The sequence below is a fragment of the Silene latifolia genome, chromosome X, assembly GCF_048544455.1.
Source record: "Silene latifolia isolate original U9 population chromosome X, ASM4854445v1, whole genome shotgun sequence".
In the NCBI taxonomy this organism is placed as follows: Eukaryota; Viridiplantae; Streptophyta; class Magnoliopsida; order Caryophyllales; family Caryophyllaceae; genus Silene; species Silene latifolia.
The window spans coordinates 82,194,264-82,216,926 of NC_133537.1; the positions used below are offsets into that span (position 1 = coordinate 82,194,264).

Genomic DNA, 22,663 nt, shown 5'->3' on the forward strand with positions numbered 1-22,663 from the left:
TATGGCCTTGGCTCATCCCCTTACAGCAATTGGGGTGGCTCAATCTTATTTGGATAATGTGTTCAAGTTGCATGGCTGGCCTAGAAGCATAGTGAGTGATACGGATGATATCTTTACAAGTCAATTTTGGCAGGCTTTATTTCAACTTCAGGGGTCTGAATTGCTTTTATCATCTGCTTACCACCCACAAACAGATGGCCAGACATAAGCGGTGAACAGATGTATTGAATCCTATTTGAGATGTATGTGTGGAGAAAAGCCTAAGGAATGGTCTATGAGGTTGCTCTTGGCTGAACGGTGGTATAATACTACATACCATTCTGCTACTCAGCTGACTCCTTATGAGGCGGTTTATAATCAACCCCCTCCTCTCCATCTTCCTTATTTACCTGGGGAATCTACTGTGGAAAGTGTAGACAGAACTATGCAGAGAAGAGAAGCTATGTTGGACAGGCTAAAGACCCAATTAGCAAAAGCTCAGCATAGGATGAAGACCATGGCTGATAAAAGAAGGTCAGAAAGAGTTTTCAACATTGGAGATTGGGTATGGTTGAAGTTACAACCTTACAGACAAGGATCAGTCAGCAGAAGGGTGAATGAAAAGATATCACCAAAATACTATGGTCCTTTTCAAATAGAAGACACTGTGGGGAAGGTTGCATATAAGTTGGCACTTCCTGCTACTATTAAGATTCACAAAGTATTTCATGTTTCTCAACTTAAGGCTTTCAGGGGTGTTCTTCCAGCTGCAGCTCATATTCCAAATTGCCTGCAAGAAGTATCTAATGAGGAGGTCATAAAGCCTGAAGCTATTTTGGAGAGGAGAGTCATTAAAAGGCAAAATCAAGCTGTTGTTCAGTATTTGGTTCATTGGGAGGGTTTCCCTGTGCATGATGCTACATGGGAATTTGCAGAGGTGTTAGAACAGCAGTACCCTGATATTGTCCATACTCTGACTGAAACTTGAGGACAAGTTTTTTCTAAGGGATGAAGATATGATGTAGGCAGAATACTTAAATAACTGAAATAACAGAATTGGATGTTGGTGCCAAAAGTTGTTAGGAAGTTGTTAGCAGATGAGTTGTCAGTTAGTTGGCAATGAGTTGTCCAATTATAGTATATAAACAACAATCATCAGTTGTAATCATTCATTCATCATTTTACACAAAAACTCAATACAATCTTAATCTTTCAACTATCTCTTTCTCTCTCTATAATTCTTCTATAATTGTGAATGTGTATAGAACCTCGAAACTCCTAATTCTTCCATTATTTCTAGGGAGTTTCCTGAATTCTATATAAGAGATTAGAGCTATTTATCGGTACTCATGTTCATTAAAACTATGTATGTTCAATCCGTCCGGATTAGTGGATATCAAAACGCATTTTCAAAAATTTATGAAAGCTCGACCTGGTAGCCCGTCGACTTATTAGGAGTTTAGCCCCGTTAATACTACCCATTGCCATCCCTTTACGGAGGGAGTATTTACTTATTTTTGCACACGGATGGTGTATTGCTTATTTTTGTACTTATTGTCTTGTTTTTCAATTATTTGTTCAATTAACAATTAAATAAAAGGAACCAAAGCAACATTAAAAATATAGATATCTAGAATAGAGTTGAAAAACTCTTCTCATTCGGAAAGCCCCCGTTTCATAATTACCAATGATGACAATAATACGCCTTTCTCTACTAGCAATAACTGTAAGTTTACATCCTCCCTCCCTGTAACCATGCACATTACAATACTGTGCATTCTTGCCAAAAAGAATTGATGACAGGACCTGTAGCATCAAACAGGCTACATCTATATAATGTAAGTTTCAAGAAATATATTCATCATGGAAATTTAGCAACAGCCATGGTACGAGGGCTTCAGAAAGCCAGGTGCATCGATTGAGCATCCGCTAAAAAAAGACGATATAGATGACCTAGGCCCTTCTAGATAGACAGTCCGTAACTGTCAAGGTGTTCCTAAATCTAAAAAACGTTAAGAAAGATCGAGCATGGCAAAAATATCATCCAGACAATGTCGCTAATCGCTGCTTGATCACAAGTTTGAAATGCTCCACCCATCGCTGTAACTTTCTGCCATGATCAGTAAAATAAGTGACGTCCAACCAGTGAATGGGTGTGCACCTTTACCCTTCCCTGTCTTTTGATCATACTGTTCCCACAGATAACCAGTTCTGTAATAGTTCTGGACAACGTTTCTGCCAAGCAAACAATAATAAAATGAAGCATTGGAAGATAAGCTAGTCAAGCTTGCATGCACATCACAGCTAGATTGGTGTCTATAGTGAATACCTTATTAGGTTGGTTCTCAAGTCATTGTATATAGTTCCAGCTCTCAGTTTATATGGCCCATCCGCTGGAAAAGGTTAAAGGCATATCAGTATATCAGAAATGACACACCCTTGAGCGCGATATGTAATTATAGTCATGAATGACGTTAAATAAAGTACTAAGTAGATTTTAAGATAAAATTCCAAAGGAAAAAAAACAGACTATATATACTTAAGGGGGTGTTTGGTGAGTGTTTTGAGAAAAACAAAACTATACTCGAGGCATATCAGTATATCACAAATGTCAAACCCTAAGGGGTGTTTGGTTGAGTGTTTTGGAATGGATTTGGCCCATTCCAGTGTTTGGTTGCCTTACTTTGGAATGGAGTTAGATACTTGATTCCAGAGAGCAGAGAGTCGATCAAACCAAACAAGTTTAGAGTTGTATGGGGTTCTAAATCCATACCTCAATGGTGTGAGATTCCAATCCATTCCATTCTACCTTATTAAACCAAACGACCGCTTAGTGATTTGGATAACAAATTTGGGTTTCTATTGCACTTTAGATTCCCAACTGGAAGAACATATTTTACCCGCATCTTCTTCGCCGACTTTCGTCCCTGCTCAACTGGTAGGGAGGGCAGGGCTTTTGGTCTTTTTCATGCTGTCAAAGAGTTTACCTTACCAATCATGGTCCTTGCTGTCTTGCTGATCAGATCATCCAATATTTAAATTCGCAAAGTCTTTTCATCAATTAAATTTAAAATTTAATTTAGAATGAACCAAAGTGCGTTCAAACTCGTGCCACTAAAGTGGAATTAACTCAAACCTTAAGGCACCAAAGTAAGATATTTCTAGAGATGTATATGCAAAATCAGTACAGTGTACCTTCAGAGTAGTATTTGAGAGAGGAGAGAATCATATAATTCATGTTCATCCAAATTGTTCCCCTCCAGTAAGGAGGATCGTGCTCTGTGTTGCGTTTCATGTATACTGAGCTGGAGAAAACAAAACAGAATGAAGATCTGAATAGCTACAGTGGAGGGGAGAAGTATTAAATAGGCAGGAAAAGATATAAATTTTTAAACACCAACAAAAAAATACGTCACTCTGGAGAGTATATTGAACCTTGTTTTAGAAAGGGAGCGAATCCCATAATGACTCCACAGTATGCTCTTGTTAGAAATTAGGTCAAGTTGTTGTTCTAAGATCCTTGATTCCTGTAACAAAGCATCAAGTATTAGTCTAGTAAAAGCATGTACAATAATGTAATAAAAGAGTTCGTGTGCAGAGTGCAATCCTAGGCAGCTAGTTGTATCCTCAAATTCTTACAATAAAATCATCTACAATTGGATGTAGTTAGGAGAGGTCAGTCATTATCTGGACTCTCGTGTATTTTTAATAGCATATTAGTCAATTAGGCTCTCACTATTATAGATCCCGTGCAATATATAGAGCTTTACATTGTGGTGTATTACTTATAAATTTTTAATTTTTTATTATATTAGTTAACGATTTTAAATTGGTAATTCATTATTTTTCAGTCTTTAAATTTTATTTAAGAAAGAAAATTGAGACAAAATTAATAAAGAGAATTAAGTAGTATCATGAAAATATTTTTCACATGAAGCTAAATAATACTATAGTTTTATAATTTTTCGCTAAAAGCAACATTTTTAGCCACCACCTTTTTATCATAAAAAGTGAATGCATTTTCTATTCAAAAAAACTAAAAAACGTCTAAAAGCTAATGGTTTGCACGACAAATCTCAGCATTGTGACCTTGTGAATAATATTAATATTTCAATTTAAAGAATATGCAAGTTTTAGCCCAAATATGTTCACTGAATAGACTACAATTAGACCCAATTTTAGCTTGGGTGTTTTAGGCAGGAAACTTTTGAGCTTCTCCTAATTTTTGAAGTAGATAAGGGATATTACTCCAAGTGCTTTGGGGATATGATCTGATAACACCACACCACCAGGGGCGAATCTAGGCTCGTTTGACTAGGGCTATAGCCCTAGTAGTTTCCAGGTAAAAAAATTACATATATATAATAGAGTGGTAAAAATTTAGTTATTGCTCTTTGTCACAATGGTTGGAATGTCACTTTCCAAAGAGAAGACCAAGGTTCAATTCCCACCATTGCACTTTAATTCTCTTTGTTTGTTAGGACTTATTCTCTTTTATTTTACTTTTACTTTTTATTACTTAATACGTTACTTGGTTTTCTAATTTCTCTTTCTCCGACCAAATAATCTTCTTCCCGTTCCTAATCTTTTTTTTTTTCTGCCTTTTACATTAACTGCGAAAAGTATTTTAATTACAAATAAATAAATGATTGGGTGATTGGGACGAAGGGAGTAAATACCACCCAAATAAAGCAGTTCGTTTAGTATACACGTAATCAAGTATTGTTCATTTAGTATAAAATATTCAGTTAAAATACGAAATTTGTCAAAAAAAAATTGTCATGTTTGGTTAAAATACCATGAAAGTGACACATAAAATATACTTTATAATAATATAAGGTAAAAACATGTATATTTATAGACTTGTTAATCCTTTTAGTGTATTTTGAACCTTGAAAAAAAAAAAGTTTAGCCCTAGATACATATAATTCCTGGTTCCGCCCCCTGCACACCACACCACGACATCTCTTTTGTGAAAGGGATGAATTTGCGAGGTGTTTGGAATTGAAGAGAGGGAGTAGAAGAAGAAGCAAGTATTTCTAAGAGTAGGAAGTACTGAAGTAGGAACCAACATCTTCTATGAAACATAAGAATTTCCAAGAAAAGAACAAGTGAGGGAGCACTAACATGTAAGATCATAGTTCATGACAGCAGAGCTAAGCAAAATTGAATGCATAAATTGGAAAAAAAAAGGACGCATCTAATCTCATGATAAATTAACCGGGGAGCACCTCGCCCTCAAATTTCAGAACCACCAAGAAAATGAGCAACTTACAGGCGGAATAAGTTTTCCCACAAATGGAAAGAGGCTGACATAGCCAACATGAGGTACAAACTGCAGTTTTGGCATTTCCAGAACCTCTCGTACCATCTCTTGACTAGCAAAATTTCCATTCATAATCAATTGTTTGTGTAAGCGAACCTACATAAAGATTGTTAGAGAGAGGTCAGTGAGTGTGAATGGGTGTGAGAAACCTCCCTTTTCCACAAACAAGACATGATTGGCAATATAAACATCATGCATATGAATAATACATATATACTGCCAATTAGTTAATGTTTTCTCAAGGGTTTCTGTATTGTATTTGTCTTAGCACAGTGAAGCTTCTATATAAAGAGTGACAGAAGCCAATATTTAAATTGGTATCCGGCAAAATAGCATGTATTCTTTTCCGCTTGATTGTAACTTCTGTTTCTATCATGGAACATATCCTTTTATTAATACCTAATTCAAAGATTTTCAATTCACCCCCAACTGAAGTTAAACCCAAGGGAAAAGCAAAAGAAACATTGAAATAATGAGACAAATGGATTACCTTCACCTTTTAATTTCTGATGGTTAGGGTTAAATAGGGTACTTAAACCTAAACCCACCAAGAGAATCCATGGACCAAATGATGAAATGAGGATCAACTCTTTGCTTTTCTTTAACTTCCATGAGTTGTCAATTGTCATAGACAACAATGGGAAGAGCAAGTCATAACAAGGAAGAAGTTGTGGTAGCAGTAGCCAGAAGAGAAGAAAAAAAGATAGGAAACCAAAAAAACAATAATTTACATCACCTCTTTTATTTTACTTTTTTATTTGAAGAAACATTATGCTAAAAAATTAGTAAAAAAAACGGAAATGAGGAATAAACATCCTCACAAGAGAGCAAATTATAAATTGTTCCACTTGAGCTGTACACTTGTATAGTTGTATGTGTTTTATAGAAAGCACTGGGGGGAAAATTCAAAATCCCTTCCACCCCACGGTCACCAAACTTCCAAAACCCTCACACTTAAAACTAAAACAAAAATAGTGCAGTAGTAGCTAGTTCATTCTACCATAAAGCAGAAATTAGATGAAATGAATGACAAACAGAAGCACAATAAGTCAGGGAATGATTAGGATATCGAATTCATTATCATCTGCGGTTTACTAAAGAGAATATATGCATACTCTTTCAGTGTGGTTTCCAAAATCAAAATATGCTCCATAAGCCTCAGCAAAATGCATCTGTAGAGAAGACAAAATGAAAAGATAAAACCAAGTCGTTTTATATAACTTCCCTAGAAGTCTACAACAAAGCCCAAGCAAAAACATGTTGATTAATTTGAGCTGGATTCTAGCAGACCTTTTCGATAAATTCTTGTCAAATATACAGAGGACAAGTCCTGTAAAATGTAAATAACTCTAGCTGGTGAGAAGGTCCCCTCCCCCCTTTCTCCTTCAAGTCTTTAACCCAAAGCGCCAATCTTACCTATTGTGAACCCCCAGCTCTCCCTAACGAAGTGAGAAAGATTACGAACCTTGTTGAGAATTTCAAAATCTGACAACTGTTGAGCCATTAAACCATACTCCTGCAAAAAGTCATTCATAAGCCTCCGTGATCAAACTAGATAACGAAGACGAAATATTAAAATTACATCTGAAGAATCTCCTGTCTAAATACAGTTGAGATGGGGTCAAAGAGGTATACACCGTGACTATATTACAGAGGCAATTCTGGTAAATCCATTGATTCATTCATTCATTGACTGATCAAACAGACTAAATTGTGAAATTGCAATTTTTATTACTTCATACCTTTCCTAGTCCATGATTTTCAGAGAGTTTGACAATTGTATGCAAGCAATCTGCAGCAAGAAGCATCCAACATCTAAGGTCCAAGTGTCGTTCATCTTCACTGGGGTGGGAAGCACGTGGATAGTCATCTAATCCAGATGACAGTGACTGCGCAGTTCCAAAATAAACTGACATTATTGGTTATTTGAAAAAAAGTGTGCATAGACGGTATTTCCATAGATGACAACAAATTGTCCCAAGGTATGACAGAATTGGAATCAGTTACTTCGTCCGCTTTGTCAACTTTGTCTCATTTAGGATAATTTAAGGCTAAAAAAGCATAGCCGAGCCTTCATAAGAAAAGTTTCAAAAAATTTCAAGATAATAACCAATGAGGACAAGTTGCTGAATTCGCTTAATCCCCAGAAAATCCACATCCGTATTTTCATTCATATCATGGTCACTACGTTTTTTTTTCTTGGTTGAAAGTTTGTCATCCTCTACGGTAACTACACAACCTGCTAGCCAGAGGGGAAACGGTTGACAAATTGAGCGATTCATAAATTCATTTTCCCAAGGGATGTAAATGGAACCCCATATACTAGATTTTTTACCGAAGAATTTAATACCAAACACAACTCTGCGCCCCGAATTGTGAATGTGGCATTTTGTTTTTCAAATTGATTGCCTGGACAAGATCTACAAAGAAGTTCAGTGTGTTCCACAGGAAACGACTTAGTTAAGTGTGTTCTGTAACTGACTAACATTCAACAAAGGAAAAATTTCAAAGACATCAAAGAGGAAGTGTAAGCCTGAGATCCTAATGGGCACAGACAGAAATTCCAGCTACAGAACAGGTTTACCAGAGGTTAAGGAAGGAAACGGTTATCAAGAGAAATGCACATAAAACAAGTCAGACAGATTCTGAAACTAAAATGAACTGCATAGATGAATAGACAATATGTGGATAGGTTATGTCATACTTTTGGATTCAATTCCCGAATAGTAACACTATCTCTACCATGCCAAAAGTAGCTGTTAGGCAGCTTTCCTGCAAACAAAGACAATTTTTTCATCAAGGATTTGTCAAATCTTGAATACATTTGTGTATGATGACTTGATCTGAACATGTTGCATAAAGTAAGGATGCAATGACTTACACGTGTATGCACGCCTATATTCGAATAGAAAAGATGTAGATCCCACACAATGCAATAAATCATTGAAACATAAGAAGAGAGCAAAAATAAAAACCTGATTGTGACGAATTGAACCATTTAAACCATGCATCAAGGCGAATCAATGCACGATCCATGAAGGATGAAATCTCACTGATTTCAGCTGCAGTAAATTGGCCTGTCTGCATTCCGGAGACAAGATCTGGAAGAGATGTCAGTCTGCTGAATAAGATTGTATACAGCAGCAAATGGTTTCTACATCGGAATATTTTTCAGATAAATGGAATGGGATTTTATTAAATACGATTTTATTCTTTTGGCACATATTAACCTTGATTACCGATAACACAAGTAAATATCATGTAATACATCTGACAGATAGGACATTTCTGAGTTCTTAAGAGCAATCCAAAACCTGTATCTTTCTATTATTATAAAAGAAATTTCAGTTCCCAGGTTATTATTACTGAATAATATAAATGTACCATGTAAAACCAAAAACAATGTTGGAGGATTGCCATTTGATGGATACTGGAGAACAAATTCTTCAGGAACTTTACTGCAGGATGAGCAAGTCATTATTAAAATTTTTGCCACTTACTGAATTAAGAGGTCACAAAACACTACAAGGAGTAGCAGTTACCTTAAAGCTTCAGCACCCAAAATCTGTTCACGTGGGATCCAACCTTCAATATTCATTAGATCTAACCAGTGGCCAATGATATCCAAGCATATACGAATATCCCAGCGCCTAAATCAAAGGCAGCAATGGCAGATACGAGGGAGTTAGTTAGTACTCTCTTATGCATAATGTAATAAGATGCAGAGACAACTGAAATATGTATCCCACCAGACCAGAAGTTGATGAAAACCTTCGTCCCACAAGAAACCCCTGGGGAAGAATGACCGACTAGGAACAGCAGTGTACAGCTCTGCTGGCCAGTACATAAGAAAGTCATCACCTTTTATCTGCATTGGAAGAATCTACCATTCAGAACCATTATCATTCCAAAAATAATGACAAGAAATAAGAACAGCAGCACTTAGGTCAGGAAGAACTGAGAGTAAGGCAAACTAAAAGCCTACAACCACTATGAATCTATGATCAAGAGTTTAATAATAAAAATAAAAATAAAATAAAGATGATTATAAAATGCATCCTTCCAGTAGCCAGACACAAATATCAAAGATGCATAGACAGCATTTTATTCATACTGTACAAAAGTTCAATAACAGATAATGAGAAAATACAGTACTCATTCTTTAAGTTGACAACATGTAGCTGATGAGTATCCAAAAGATCCCTTTTTTTATAGACATATAATTCGTCATTGAGTATTTTATGTTGAATGTACTAGTAGTTCCTATGAATAAGAGTGCACATCTATACAACACTCAAACAGCGACAAATAGAAAATAAATAGAAGTTACCAACATACACCAGATTTACTTGGCACGGATATTTTTGACTGGCCATAGAAGTAGCCAATGCCACCCAGCAAATTTGAAATAGCAGACTTTCCAACTTCAACAGATTCAGCATCAATCTGAATAATATAAGAAAAAGACAATGATTGTAGAATTTCTAAGGGGGAATGTAATTAGAGAGAAAAGGGAGAAGTCATCGGGATAAACTTGCTCAATTAATTACATAAACTCAAGACCTTATATAGGCTTAACGATCCTAACCTAATGCTGAAAAACTAACTACTAGAAATATGGTAACTACCCACTATTAGCACTACTTAGTCAATAACACACATGGTAATTGACCACTAATCCACTACTTCCTTAATCCATATTATTAGGAACTAATTACACAAATTTTGGAGCACTATCTCCAACACACCCCTTTGATCCAAAATTTGTAAAAGCCATTCGAAACTTCGATGTTGCAGCTTGACCTATCTTGTAGTCACGGCCTTTCAAATTTACAAGACCTCTTTGTCCTCGTAATATTTCATTTGAGACTTTTGTCTTTTGGTCTCAACTCTCGATTGCTCCAACTTTCCCAAGACACTTGCTGGAATTAATTTCCTTTTGATAGACTTGTACGTATTGACTTGTACAACTCTTGACTGCTGCTTCTGTCCAAAAAATGCATGCCTTCTTAGACTTGCATACTTGAAATATAGAAGATGTTCCATGTTCTCGTGCTCCTCTGCATTGCTAATGCACCAATTGAAACTCCAATATGTGCAATAGGCTGCTTTGCCTAACTACACTGCAACTTTTTTGATTTGTTTATCTTTCACATTGTGACGCTTTTTTTTTTTTTTTTCGTCACCGACCCTGTTGATGCCTATTATCACCAACGTCAATTACTCAATTGATTGAGTAAAATTTTTTTTTTTTTCATCTCACTTTGTGAAGCCCCCCTGTCTTCACTTTGTGACGCACTTCTCGTCACTCTCTTTGTTGATGCACACTGTCACCAACTTTCATTTGATAGAGTATTTTCTCCATCTCACTTTGTGAAGCCCCTGTCTTCACTTTGTGACGCACTTCTCGTCACCCTCTTGTTCGTGCACATTATCACCAACTTTCATTTGGAGCACTTCTCTCCAACATCCGATTTATCGATAGAGCCTTTATCTCCACCATTTCATTGGTGCACTTCTCACCATACATGTGAAGCACTTCTCTTCACCCAAAATACGGTAGAGCCATTTTTCTCTACCAAACCCGATAGAGCACTTCTCTCTATCTCACAATGGTGCAATTTTCACCATTTTTTTTCTCATTAAAAACTTTTCTCACCATTTTTGTTTAAATTTTTTTTTTTTAACACCCCATTTTCGAATCGAACCTGGCTACTTGAATGGAGGTTATGTTTACCTTCTCGACTCAAGAAGCTCTGATACCATGTAGAATTTCTAAGGGGAATGTAATTAGAGAGAAAAGGATAAACTTGCTCAATTAATTACATAAACTCAAGGCCTTATATAGGCTTAACGATCCTAACCTAATGCTGAAAAACTAACTACTAGAAATATGGTAACTACCCACTATTAGCACTACTTAGTCAATAACACACATGGTAATTGACCACTAATCCACTACTTCCTTAATCCATATTATTAGGAACTAATTACACAAATTTTGGAGCACTATCTCCAACAATGATGAAAAACTAACTACTAGAAATATGGTAACTACCCACTATTAGCACTACTTAGTCAATAATACACATGGTAATTGACCACTAATCCACTACTTCCTTAATCCATATTATTAGGAACTAATTACACAAATTTTGGAGCACTATCTCCAACAATGATGACCAACAGGAAGACACGTTAGCAAAGGCACGCACTTAATTCATTATAGGAAATCACTGGAAAATAAATTTGTAGATGATTACACATAACCTATGCAACAATCAGTCAACTTTTTAACTATTTCATGGTGACATACAGCATACCATGACTACCAAGCCTGTGACACATTTGACCATCCTAAATGCCAGGCTAAGGATTCAAGACGGTCATTGGAAAGCATCCAGGGTTCAGCTTGGGACCCAAATTGAATGTACAGATTCTCAATCAGTTAGCGCTCAAACCAGTACCAGCAGAGTTGTACAATAATATTCACTACTTTCACCAATGGTTCATTTTTCGCAAATATAAATCAAAATTGGTCTTACCCCCCCACTAGAATTCAGTTTTGGGCAAAAATAAAGATCATTCATGATTGATTTTCCGTTAATAATGGTATTTGTAATTGTCATTAGGTTGACTTTTGTTATTTTCTATCAACTAATCTTGTCTGAAATTATAACTGGAGTGCAACGTTTTGACAAGCTACCTAGGCCCGATGTGAGGTGGTCTAAATCTCATCTGCTAACAGGAGACGGTTACTAATGTTACAGAAAATATATTTGTCTCCAGGTAGGCAGGTACGCAACATTCCTTTGAAATGCCATTTGAATCCAAACAACGAAATAGTCCAGCCAATCGGGCCATTTAGGTTGGTCATGGACTTATGGGGTTAGGTTAAAGCGGGTTGGATTTTTGTCTGGCCAATATTCAGGTTCGGCTCAGTTCAGATTCTTGTCTAGAATGTCTAGGTCAGGTACGGTTCGGTTGGGGCCATTAGCAAGTCAAGTTATCAACATATATTTTATCTTAAATATTTGTTTGCGAAAATTCCATGCTAAAACAATTTCAGGTGGATTTGTTTTAGTTCGAAACTAAAACAATTTAAGATGAATGTGAATTTGGTCATACCTCCACCATTATTAAGTTAGTTACGGGTCTTCCATTGGGTAGAGTCAATATCGGGACATGGGTTGATTGTATCGGTTGTTGGGTTTTGAACAGATTAGAATGTTGTCGGTCATCGGGTTAACCTCGGGTCAAGTTGAGATGTTTTTGGTTCACTCATTTTTCGGGTTCTACAGGGCCAGGTTGTAAGAGATAAATCTCTCTCATATATGAAGAGTTGTGTCTCTTCACTAGTTTACTTGAAACATGACTATTGTTGTATAACCTACCTTGTATAAATAGTAAATGTTCCATTACTGTAATTCATGCAAATCTATCAATAAAATCATTATATTTGTGTTATATCTTCACATGGGTCGGCTTTTGTGAGCTCTATAGGGAATTTGCCAATCTACAGGCAAATACTTCAGTAAACAACCCCAAGATTTCTTTTCTAGAGCACTTAAATAAAATGAACCTACAAGCATTAAATGCCTCATATTGGGTGCAAACACTCTCTACTAACCAACTAAAGTTTTTATGATCCTCGACTTTTTTTTATTATGATAAGATTCTATCTTGATAGAATTTAGTGTTAATAAATAGATCCTCTTGAGCCGCGAATGATTGGATCTAAATCAAAAGTTCGACTCTGCCTAAGACTAATCAACGCTGACATTACATGGATGCACCTATATAATGTGGTAAAATTTTCAACAATAAGAGCCTGAATTCCACTTGTAAATAATCGGGGAACATGACAAGTTTAGGAAGATTAGGAACCACTAAAGGTACTAAAGAAACAAGAACAACGACTACTAATTCATCCGCTGATATATTTCGGAAAAGTGAAAGCTATGTGATAGAGGTTTTATGTGATCATCTGAAATGTTAATGGGTAAAATATTTGTAGTTGGTTTAATGTATTTACCAAAAATAAAGTTACAGACCAATCTGTATTTGCAAGACAGACATAGAAATAGGCTACTGAGAGTACTGATGTGAGTAAAGCTAAAGCAACAGTGAGATTTATGTCATTCAAGGGTGCGGCTAACTCCCCACAAGGCAACAGTATGATTTCCCAACAGAAAGGGCCTCTGACCAATTAGAAACCAAGAAAAAAAAATCCATTAAGAGAGTGTTTGGCAACAAGAATTTAATTTGAAATGCCTCATTTTAAAGTTAGCAAAGTGAAATAAAGATTTGGAAATGAGGGGGGTTACAGAGTGGATTTCAAATGAGTTTATTTTAGCCTTACTTGGATTTGGTAGAAATCCAAATCTAATAGGTTTGCCAAACATGCAAATTGGTCCAAATCTGAATTTGGGAATACAATCTTTGTTCCCAAACACACCATAAAGGGAATCCAAGGGGCGATATTCTTCTCCCATTTGAGTTATGACAAAAACTATTAAGTAGAGCAGGATATTCAACTGATACCTTCTCAGACAAGTTGAAACATGTTTGAAATTTGTCCTCAAACTCATACTTCTTTTCCCTTAGCTTCTTGGTCAGGGATTCACCTGCATGATTTGTTACATCAGCTTGTTAAAATATACAGTAGTTCTGAGCATCCGCAAAGGGCACTTTTTACTTCCCATATGCCTCCTCTTTCATCAAATGGGTACCCCATCAATGCACATACCTCCCCAATATATGGGGCTCCTCCATTTTTAGGGGAGGTTCCCAAATGAAAAGTAAGGGCAAATGATATGTCTTTTGGGGAGGTTCCCATATTTTTGTGTGTAAATTTGTATTGTTGAGGAACCCCATTGTTGCATAAATGCGGTTATCAATTGGGGAGGGTATATGGAAAAATTAGTGGAAAATGAGGTGGACGAATAAGAAAAGAAAAGATAAAATATGAGCAACCACTCCATTGCGAATGTTAACCAACACAAATCTATGCAAGTGGTGGAGCTAGGGGATTGGGGAGGGATAGCAGGGGAGCTCGCTCCCGCTAGAGGTTAAGAATTTCAAAATCAGTACCTGACAGTCTACTAATCAACATCACCCAATAAAAAAGGAACCCACCTGACAGTCTACTAATGCGTTCTTCCACTCTCGAACTCTTCAAGTCAGTACCTGACACAAAAGTGAAGTCTGCTCCGAAAGGAAATGTTGCAGAGATCTGCAGAACTTTCAATCAGTAAGGGTCATGAAAGTGGGAACCTGACAAGCCCTGTCACATTAAGTAGGCAAATGAAGACATATTTCTTCAAGCATGTTCTACAACAAAATATTACCTGAAAGACAGCAACATTTGAGGAATGGCCAGAAGTGTCCGGAAGCTCTAGACGGCCAAAGTTTCTAATCTGCCATGAAACAGAGATAACTCCAATAATATCAACTATAGTCACCTAAGAGCAGATAAGGACCACACTGAAGCCATCTTATCTCAGGCCGAAGCAAAATTAATCTTATAAGGGGAATTTCAAGCACTAAAGAGTATAGTTTTGAATTCAAAACCTCGTGGTCAAAAATTCACCTAAAAGCACACACCTTTACCTATTTAGCCATCAAATGAAGCCAAACAAACTAGTGCACAGGCAAAGACAGCATCTTGTTAAAAAGAAAAGTTTATTTTACCAACTGCATTGCTTTTATTGTAAACAAGCCTGCAGGTACAGACAAGTACTTAAAGCATTTTCAATGTCAATTATGATTCAAAATAAAAGAAGAAAACTACCTGATGTGCAAGATCAACTTGAACAAGGTCAGACAAATTGTGGAAATGTGGTGTACTGAGACCAGAGTAGTGAATTTCCACATTGTTCTGAAAAGGAAAATAATGTGCAAGTGATCAGTACACTATTTAGTGCTTGTTCATTTACTCCATGAACAGCAGTGTCCAAGAAAAGAATGGTATAACTTCCAAGACAATACACCCATATAAACAACTTGATTACATATGCGAATTGTCGCAAACAATATTTTGTCAATTATTTCAAGAAGCACGTTGACAATTGATGTCCATATTATCTCAAATCCGTGTACAGTCAGTTCTATAGAACAACCAGATCGTGATGGTCATGGAAAAGTGAGAGCACACTGCCAACATATTAACAGACAGCGGCATCAAGATTGGAAGCCCATCACAATTGATTACTTACAACAAGCTGAAAACACGAGATTTACAATTTGATCCTTGACAGTTTTCACCATGCAATTGATAAGAGAAGCTACGAAGTTGTCTATTTCATGTTTCTACTGCAAGCAGCATTGCAGCAACCAATTCTTTTTCTCATTTAAATGGTTGTGTCATGGATATATGAAAATGACCAAAAAGAGGGGAGGGGGGTACAGTAAAAAAAGAGAGCAGAAATTGTGAGGCTGAAATCAGCAGAGGAGAAGAGGAATGGGAAAGAAAAGCAAATCAGAGGTTTGCTCATTTAGAAGCGCATACTGTTGATTGTAAATGCAACTGCCAACCTCCAACATCCCCTCTTGAGCCTGAAGCCAATAGAGAAATTTCGCGAACATCTAAACTATCCCTACTCAAATTGATATCGTTTGCATCTTCATCAGCCACATAAAAGAACAGATGACCAGTTTCCATGACATCTACATCTGGGCTTAACCTGTCAACCAAAGATGAAATGAAAATTGCAGAAAACTTAAGACGTAAGCTAATAAAAGTTTCATCATCTAGCAGCCTATTACATGCAGAAAACTCACACAAGTAATGAAGAATCGGATTAGAGAATATGATGCTCATCCAAAAGACAAACACAGCAAATTAATTATAGGAGCCGTACAATAAATATAAGCTTGGATGCACATAGAGCAAGCACTTTTCTTTTATACGAGCATTAAAGACTAAACTATGGCTTACCACAGAAAATTGCAATTCATCCCTTACCCACCAGTTATTTCAGGGAGTAGGGTAAATCATACGTCAATTAGCTTAGGATTCTCCTCTAACACATATGCAGATATTTACCAATATTTCCAACAAATTAAGAATCACAAATTCAAATCCAAGTCACCTAAGATATCAATAATTACATTTCAGATAACTGTTTCAAAAAACAAAGGTCAGATGCATATAATGCTTTAGAGTCATGGTCTAACTACACAAATTACCATTATCTTAGATGGTGAAATCATCTTTCAATTGCAACTCAAGCTTTGAGTTCCAACCAAATCTTTTTGAATAACAAAAATCAGAAACAAGTGAAAACCATCGAGCCAAACAACGTGAAAAGAAAAGACAATTACTTCTCACTCTGCACATCAATGCGGACAGCCCAGTCACCTCCATAGCCACCACCCTCCGCCTTTGATTTCACAAAATTAGTCTCCAAAGTCAACCCATTGTCAACGATAAGCTGTCGTCCATAATCTCGTCCATTGTGATGAGTCCAACCATAAGTGCCAAGGTCATCAGAATCTTGGCACACGTGTCGCATATGATACCGTCCATCTTTCACACCAATCCACATTAATCCAGCAATCAGTGACTTTGGTGTCCTACCAAAAAATTCACTTGTTAAGTATTCAAATGCACTAAAATCCAACACAAGCCTAACTTGCAACAGAACAGCAAATGCACTAAAATCATGTTAAGGATATAATGCTTGATTAATCAATACTCATTTTTGTAGCTGTACTTTGAATTTCAATTTTCAATTGGAAGGAGTGAAGGACAACAAGCATTTGCAATTACTGAATGACAACGCAAAGCGAATTGATCATCAACAGATAATGGTCTCTACTCCATACTTTTAGTAATAGTAGTTACACAGAACAAAATTTAGAATTCAATTGATATACAATTTTTACAATCGTAGAATCATGATCTACATGGGATGTAGAAGTAACACCAAGCATGGTTAATCGGGAATTTGTGCGTAGAATACAAAAGAGTGAAGTTAGAAAGGCGTTAAGGAAGATAGGGTCAAAGAAAGCAGAGGGACCGGATGGTATACCCATAGAAGTTTGGAGGTGCTTCGGGGAGAAAGGAATGGAATGGGTAACCATGCTCTTCAACAAGATTTGGAGGAGCAACAAGATGCCATCAGCTTGGAGGAGAAGCACTCTTGTCCCTTTGTACAAGAACAAAGGTGATGTTCAAGAGTGTTCCAATTATCGGGGAATTAAACTTATGAGTCATACGATGAAGTTATGGGAGCGGATAATCCAGCAAAGGCTTAGGAAATGTGTAGACATCTAGGATAACCAATTTGGATTTATGCCTTGGAGATCGACTATGGATGCGATTTTTATCATGAGACAGTTGATGGAACACCATCGACACAAGAAGAAAGACATGCATATGGTTTTTATTGACTTGGAAAAGGCATATGATAGGTACCGAGAGAAGTACTTTGGTGGGCTTTGACGAGAAAGGGTGTGTCTCGAAAATATATTGACCTCATAAAGGACATGTATGAGGGGGCTAGTGCAAGTGTTCGCACTAATGTTGGGAGAACGGAAGAATTTCCCATTACCATCGGGGTGCATCAAGGTTCCGCACTTAGTCCTTTTCTCTTTGCTATAGTTATGGATGAGTTGACAAGGGATATTCAGGACGACATCCCTTGGTGTATGATGTTTGCTGATGATATTGTGTTGATTGATGAGACGAAAGAGGGGGTGGAGAGAAAGTTGGAATTATGGAGGCATGGTTTAGAGACTCGTGGGTTTAGGCTGAGCAGGAGTAAGACCGAGTATTTGAGGTGTAAGTTCACTAACGTGGCGGGGTCGAGATCGACAAAGGCGGGGAGTATTATTTTCGATGGGAATGTTGTTGAGGGGTCAGATTTCTTCAGATATCTAGGATCTATTATTCAAAAAGATGGGGAGTTAGACGGATGTGGCTCACAGAATTAAAGCGGGATGGTTGAAATGGAAGAGTGCTTCAGGGTTTTTATGGAATAAAGATATGCCCCAAAGATTAAAGGGAAAATTTTATCGCACGACAATTAGGCCTGCCTTACTTTACGATTCCGAGTGTTGGGCCGTGAAACATTGTCACATTCAAAAGATGAGTGTGGCGGAGATGCATTTGTTGAGGTGGATGTGCGGCCATACAAGGAAAGATCGATTAAGGAATGAGGTGATTAGGGAAAAGGTAAAAGTGGCGCAAATAGAGGACAAGATGATGGAAAATCGACTAAGATGGTTTGGCCATGTGAGAAGGAGACCTATGGACGCACCAGTTAGGAGGCTCGAGACTTGGAGAACAGAAAAGGTCCCTAGGGGTAGAGGGAGACCGAGATAGACATGGTTGAGAGTGATAGAGCACGATATGAGATTTCTGGGGCTTGAGGAGAGTATGGTGACGGAGAGGGCACAATGGAGGGAAAGGATACATGTGGATTTTTAGTATTTGATGTTATTTGACATATTTAGTGTTTTTATTTAATTTTTTAAAAAAAATTATTTGTTCTTCTTTCCTTTATTAGACCTTTTTTACCAACCACTTTCCTATATATTTTACTTAGTTTACTTTTAAGGTATTCCGGATCCTTAAATTCTGTTTCGGTTTTCAAAATCGTTATAATCTTCATTCTCGATTTTAATTTTAAGTTTTGATAAAAGAAATCCGGAATTCGATTTTAAAACCTATAAATTTACCTTGACTTTGTATTATGTTTCGCTCTCCCTTTTGTTTTTCATTTTTCCCTTTTCTATTTTTTTTCGCATTTTGAGGTGTGCATTCACCCATGGACGGTTCTAAAGGATGATTCATGTCAGCCGACCCCAAATCATTTTGGGATTAAGGCTCTGATGTTGTTGTTGTTGTAGAATCATGATCTACATGATATTGAAAACAATAAATTAATGCAAAATACGAAGTATCAATTAGAAAGCACTTGGTAAAGCTGTTCAATCTAAGGATGGATAGGTTGCAATTACTAAAATCCATGTTGAATGGGGTGAAGAAATTCACCTAGGATTATAGCATAAAGCAATAAATAAAGAAGACTGAGATGAGGATGGGCTCGTATTTCTCACTTGAGAGCAAATTTTCTGGAAAATTATGTTAGTGTGGCTATAGCCCTTATATAGCTACTAGAGAATGGAAGGGAGTATAATAGTGAGAAAATGTTACTAAATTACCCTTCATTATATACCACCCTGTAAAATGATCCTTGTCCTAAAGGACCATATTTGCCTCATAGGAAGGAGTCAAGAAGCATGTTGTACGTGAGAAACGAGGAGATCCCTTAGGTTGCAGGTGAGTAATTCCAGGTCAAGTCAGTTCTAAGATACGAGTAAGTGGCTCTGCAAGCCAACAGGATCATAGACAAGGATAGTGCCACCTTGATTACATGTGACAGATTCACGCAAAAGAAAAATTTTCCTCGCCTTGTAAGGTACTCTCCGTGTGCACCCTTCAGAATTGAGGGAATCAGCATTTTGTCGTAGGTCAAACATCCAAGCAATTGAAAAACTCATACTATACTTGGAGAGAGACCTTTGTAGTCACTCCACTCCTTTATGTTTAAAATCTGAACTAGTAGCGACCTGATCAGTATATATTGTCTTTCGTGGTGTTACAACACACCACACGGTCATATGTCACCCCCTTATAATCAACCTTTTCCTAACGAGTAAGGGCACAAAACAGTTTGGGCTTGGCAGTTAAATTCAGTCGGAAAGCTCTGCGTACACGAATGTGATCCATTTGACAGAAATTTTTCCATCTTCATACTGCCAGGACCACTACCTTTGTATAATAATTAATTCTATCATGGACAACTAGAGCAAATGTAGTACCATCACTGTTGATGTGGCCTCTTAATGATACAGTACCGTAAACTCCAAGCTTGTTTAACATGAGCACAAAAGTGTTAGTGACAATACCCTTTAAGTAATGATATCTACAGCTACCAGCCTTGGATCAAAGACCTTCACTTGTGCCACTATTTCCTTAGGACACTCGGCAGAATCAGACTCATGTCTATAAATCAAGACTTCATTATATCCTTCAAGTAGCACTTCTAGGACTTCCCCACCACGATAAAATATTTAGGTAAGAAACGCCTTATTTGTCCAATCAAAAAGACAATTATGCCTATGCCAAAAGACCACAAGGTTGGGAAAATTCCTAGTATATGTTGCATTACATTATCTTCCTCACCCCAAAGTCACCCTTGTCCTCAAGTAGAGCATTATTTTATTTCCCCACCCCCAAATACAAAAATACGTACCCATGAACCCAAACTTGCAAAGAGGAAAATTAGTGTCTGCGTCAACGTATATTTCTGAGCAAGGGTCAGCACTATTGGTGTTGTCGCATTTTTAAGTCCAGGCATTTCGTCAAACAAATTGTGTGCTTTCGACAACATGACTTCAGCTATCAAATTATGTCCAAATGAACCCCAAAAAATGCCATGTACCTCATCACCCAAAAGCTCCAAAAGCTCCAAAACTACCAGGGATTTAGCAACAAAATGAAAACTTTGAACTAGCTCATTGAAATTAACTGGGTGTTCCCAATCTTTGTTAGTGTGTGAGCTTGTGTATTATCAGAATTTGAACACTGACAATATCGAATTTAAGCTCACTGGGTTAATGTTTACACCATCACTTCACTTAAGTAATTAAGTTGACAATGTCTGTTAGCAATATCGGTACAAATTAAATGATAGGAGTACAAGCTTCCCGCTTTCAATTGGACATAAATGATGAATGAACTAAGCTTACCAAGTTAATCACTAACATTACATAACTAGACATAAAAACCTCTGGAATTTCAAACTTGAATTCATATGATCATAGACACAGTGACAATCAAAGTTACTACTTCAATTCATTAAAATTGCAAAAACAAAAAAGATGTAAACATGAAATTCACCTTGCACGAACACCGAGATAAACGTGTGGGCGATAAGTTCCCCAATATAGACTCTCTTTATGATCCCCTTGAAACTACAATCACCAAAAAAAACGATTAAAACGCAGTCGATAAATGAAATTTATACAAATGTAGAGATGATGAAATAAACCTGAGGAAGGTCCATTAATTTAGGAGAAGGAAATGGAGTTATAACTCTAGGTCTCGAACTCGCGTGACCGGAATTCATGGCGAAATACTTGTAGATGAAGTATGAAGAAGTTACGAAGATAAAAATGGCGGAAATGAAAATCAATTGAAAATTGAATGTGGATGTTGTAGAAGATGCGCGAAATTTGTGACGATCTTTGCGAAGTTTGAGATTAGATTTGTTGTGATCATCTTCTGTGTCGATTGAAGGTTTAGGTGTGATACGAGCATTTCTTCTAGAAGTTCCAGCCATGTTTAAAGGTTTAAGGAGGAGGATTAATTCAGCAATGCATGAGAGAAATAGACAAGGAAAATGTCGAGGTGACCGCCATTGATGAGAGACGATGAACTAACAGTGAGAGTTGGGACTTGGGGTTGACTTGGTTTATTTAACTTGGAACTGGGAGTTTTTACTTTTGGAGAAGTGGCAAATAAGCCTATGTGCTCGTTCGGACTATCGTTATTTAGCATTAAAATTTATTTTCAATTAACTAAAACTACTTTAAAATTGCATAACTCATAAATTTATCATTAATATATTTTTCTATGATACGGAGTATATCTTAAAATTACAAGTGAAAATTGTAAATTACCACAAACTATCACCTTGTATTTGGTTTATTACACACAACCACCTACATTACATGGAATATATCCGAATTCCCACCGTATTTCATTCCCGATCAACAGTTAACATAATTCCCGACTTATTAAGTGAAAGAGTGACCACAATGCCCTTACTTCTCAAACCCCAAAAATAACAATCACATGCAATCAAATTATCTTGAAAAATCAAAATTCAACAAGCAAAGTTCTGAGGATCTTCATCCACCAAGACAACCGATAATCTTTTAGTTAAGTAATTACCCTTAAATGTTATCATATTTCCACATTATACAAATCTACAATCCTCTTTCTCCCTCCAGGGAGTCCACCATACAGCATCCCTTCCACCATCTCCTCGGTGCCGCTGCCGTCGCCACCTCACCCAAAGCTTATCTCACAAATTTTTCACCTTTGCTACCTGGCCTACCACCCTCTGCACCGCTAAACTATGCATGTCCAGATTTGCCACCTTATTCACCTCTAGTCGATCTCCAACTAGTAGCCACCATCACCCTAAACCCACAAAATCCCTAGATCTAGGGTTTTTGTTGGTGGTGTAGACGATTTCATTCATAGGTTGGGGTTGTTTTTGGGAGGTTTATTAGAGGTTTTGTGGGTCGAGTGATGAGTGGAGTTTGCGGTGAATGAGG

General features: G+C 37.0%; 1 protein-coding gene across 2 annotated transcripts; it reads right to left on the reverse strand.

Moving 5' to 3' along the window:
• Nucleotides 1–1,640: 1,640 nt before the first annotated feature.
• Nucleotides 1,641–21,840, reverse strand: LOC141623428 (mannosyl-oligosaccharide glucosidase GCS1-like). Of its 2 annotated transcripts, XM_074439537.1 has the most exons (22): nt 21,370–21,840; nt 21,219–21,292; nt 16,631–16,882; nt 15,816–15,990; nt 15,099–15,185; nt 14,656–14,724; nt 14,444–14,540; nt 13,850–13,932; nt 9,644–9,751; nt 9,055–9,173; nt 8,848–8,955; nt 8,690–8,763; nt 8,281–8,406; nt 8,010–8,077; nt 7,048–7,194; nt 6,771–6,821; nt 6,421–6,477; nt 5,255–5,401; nt 3,415–3,506; nt 3,175–3,284; nt 2,309–2,372; nt 1,641–2,214 (listed from the first exon to the last, which is right to left on the reverse strand). In XM_074439537.1, exons 1-22 carry the CDS (start codon nt 21,658–21,660, stop codon nt 2,052–2,054), a joined length of 2,562 nt encoding a protein of 853 aa, XP_074295638.1. In that variant the 5' UTR covers nt 21,661–21,840; the 3' UTR covers nt 1,641–2,051. The 2 variants fall into 2 exon arrangements, with proteins under 2 accessions (XP_074295638.1, XP_074295639.1); XM_074439538.1 differs by lacking the exon at nt 16,631–16,882 and having other exon boundaries at nt 21,370–21,794.
• Nucleotides 21,841–22,663: the final 823 nt, after the last annotated feature.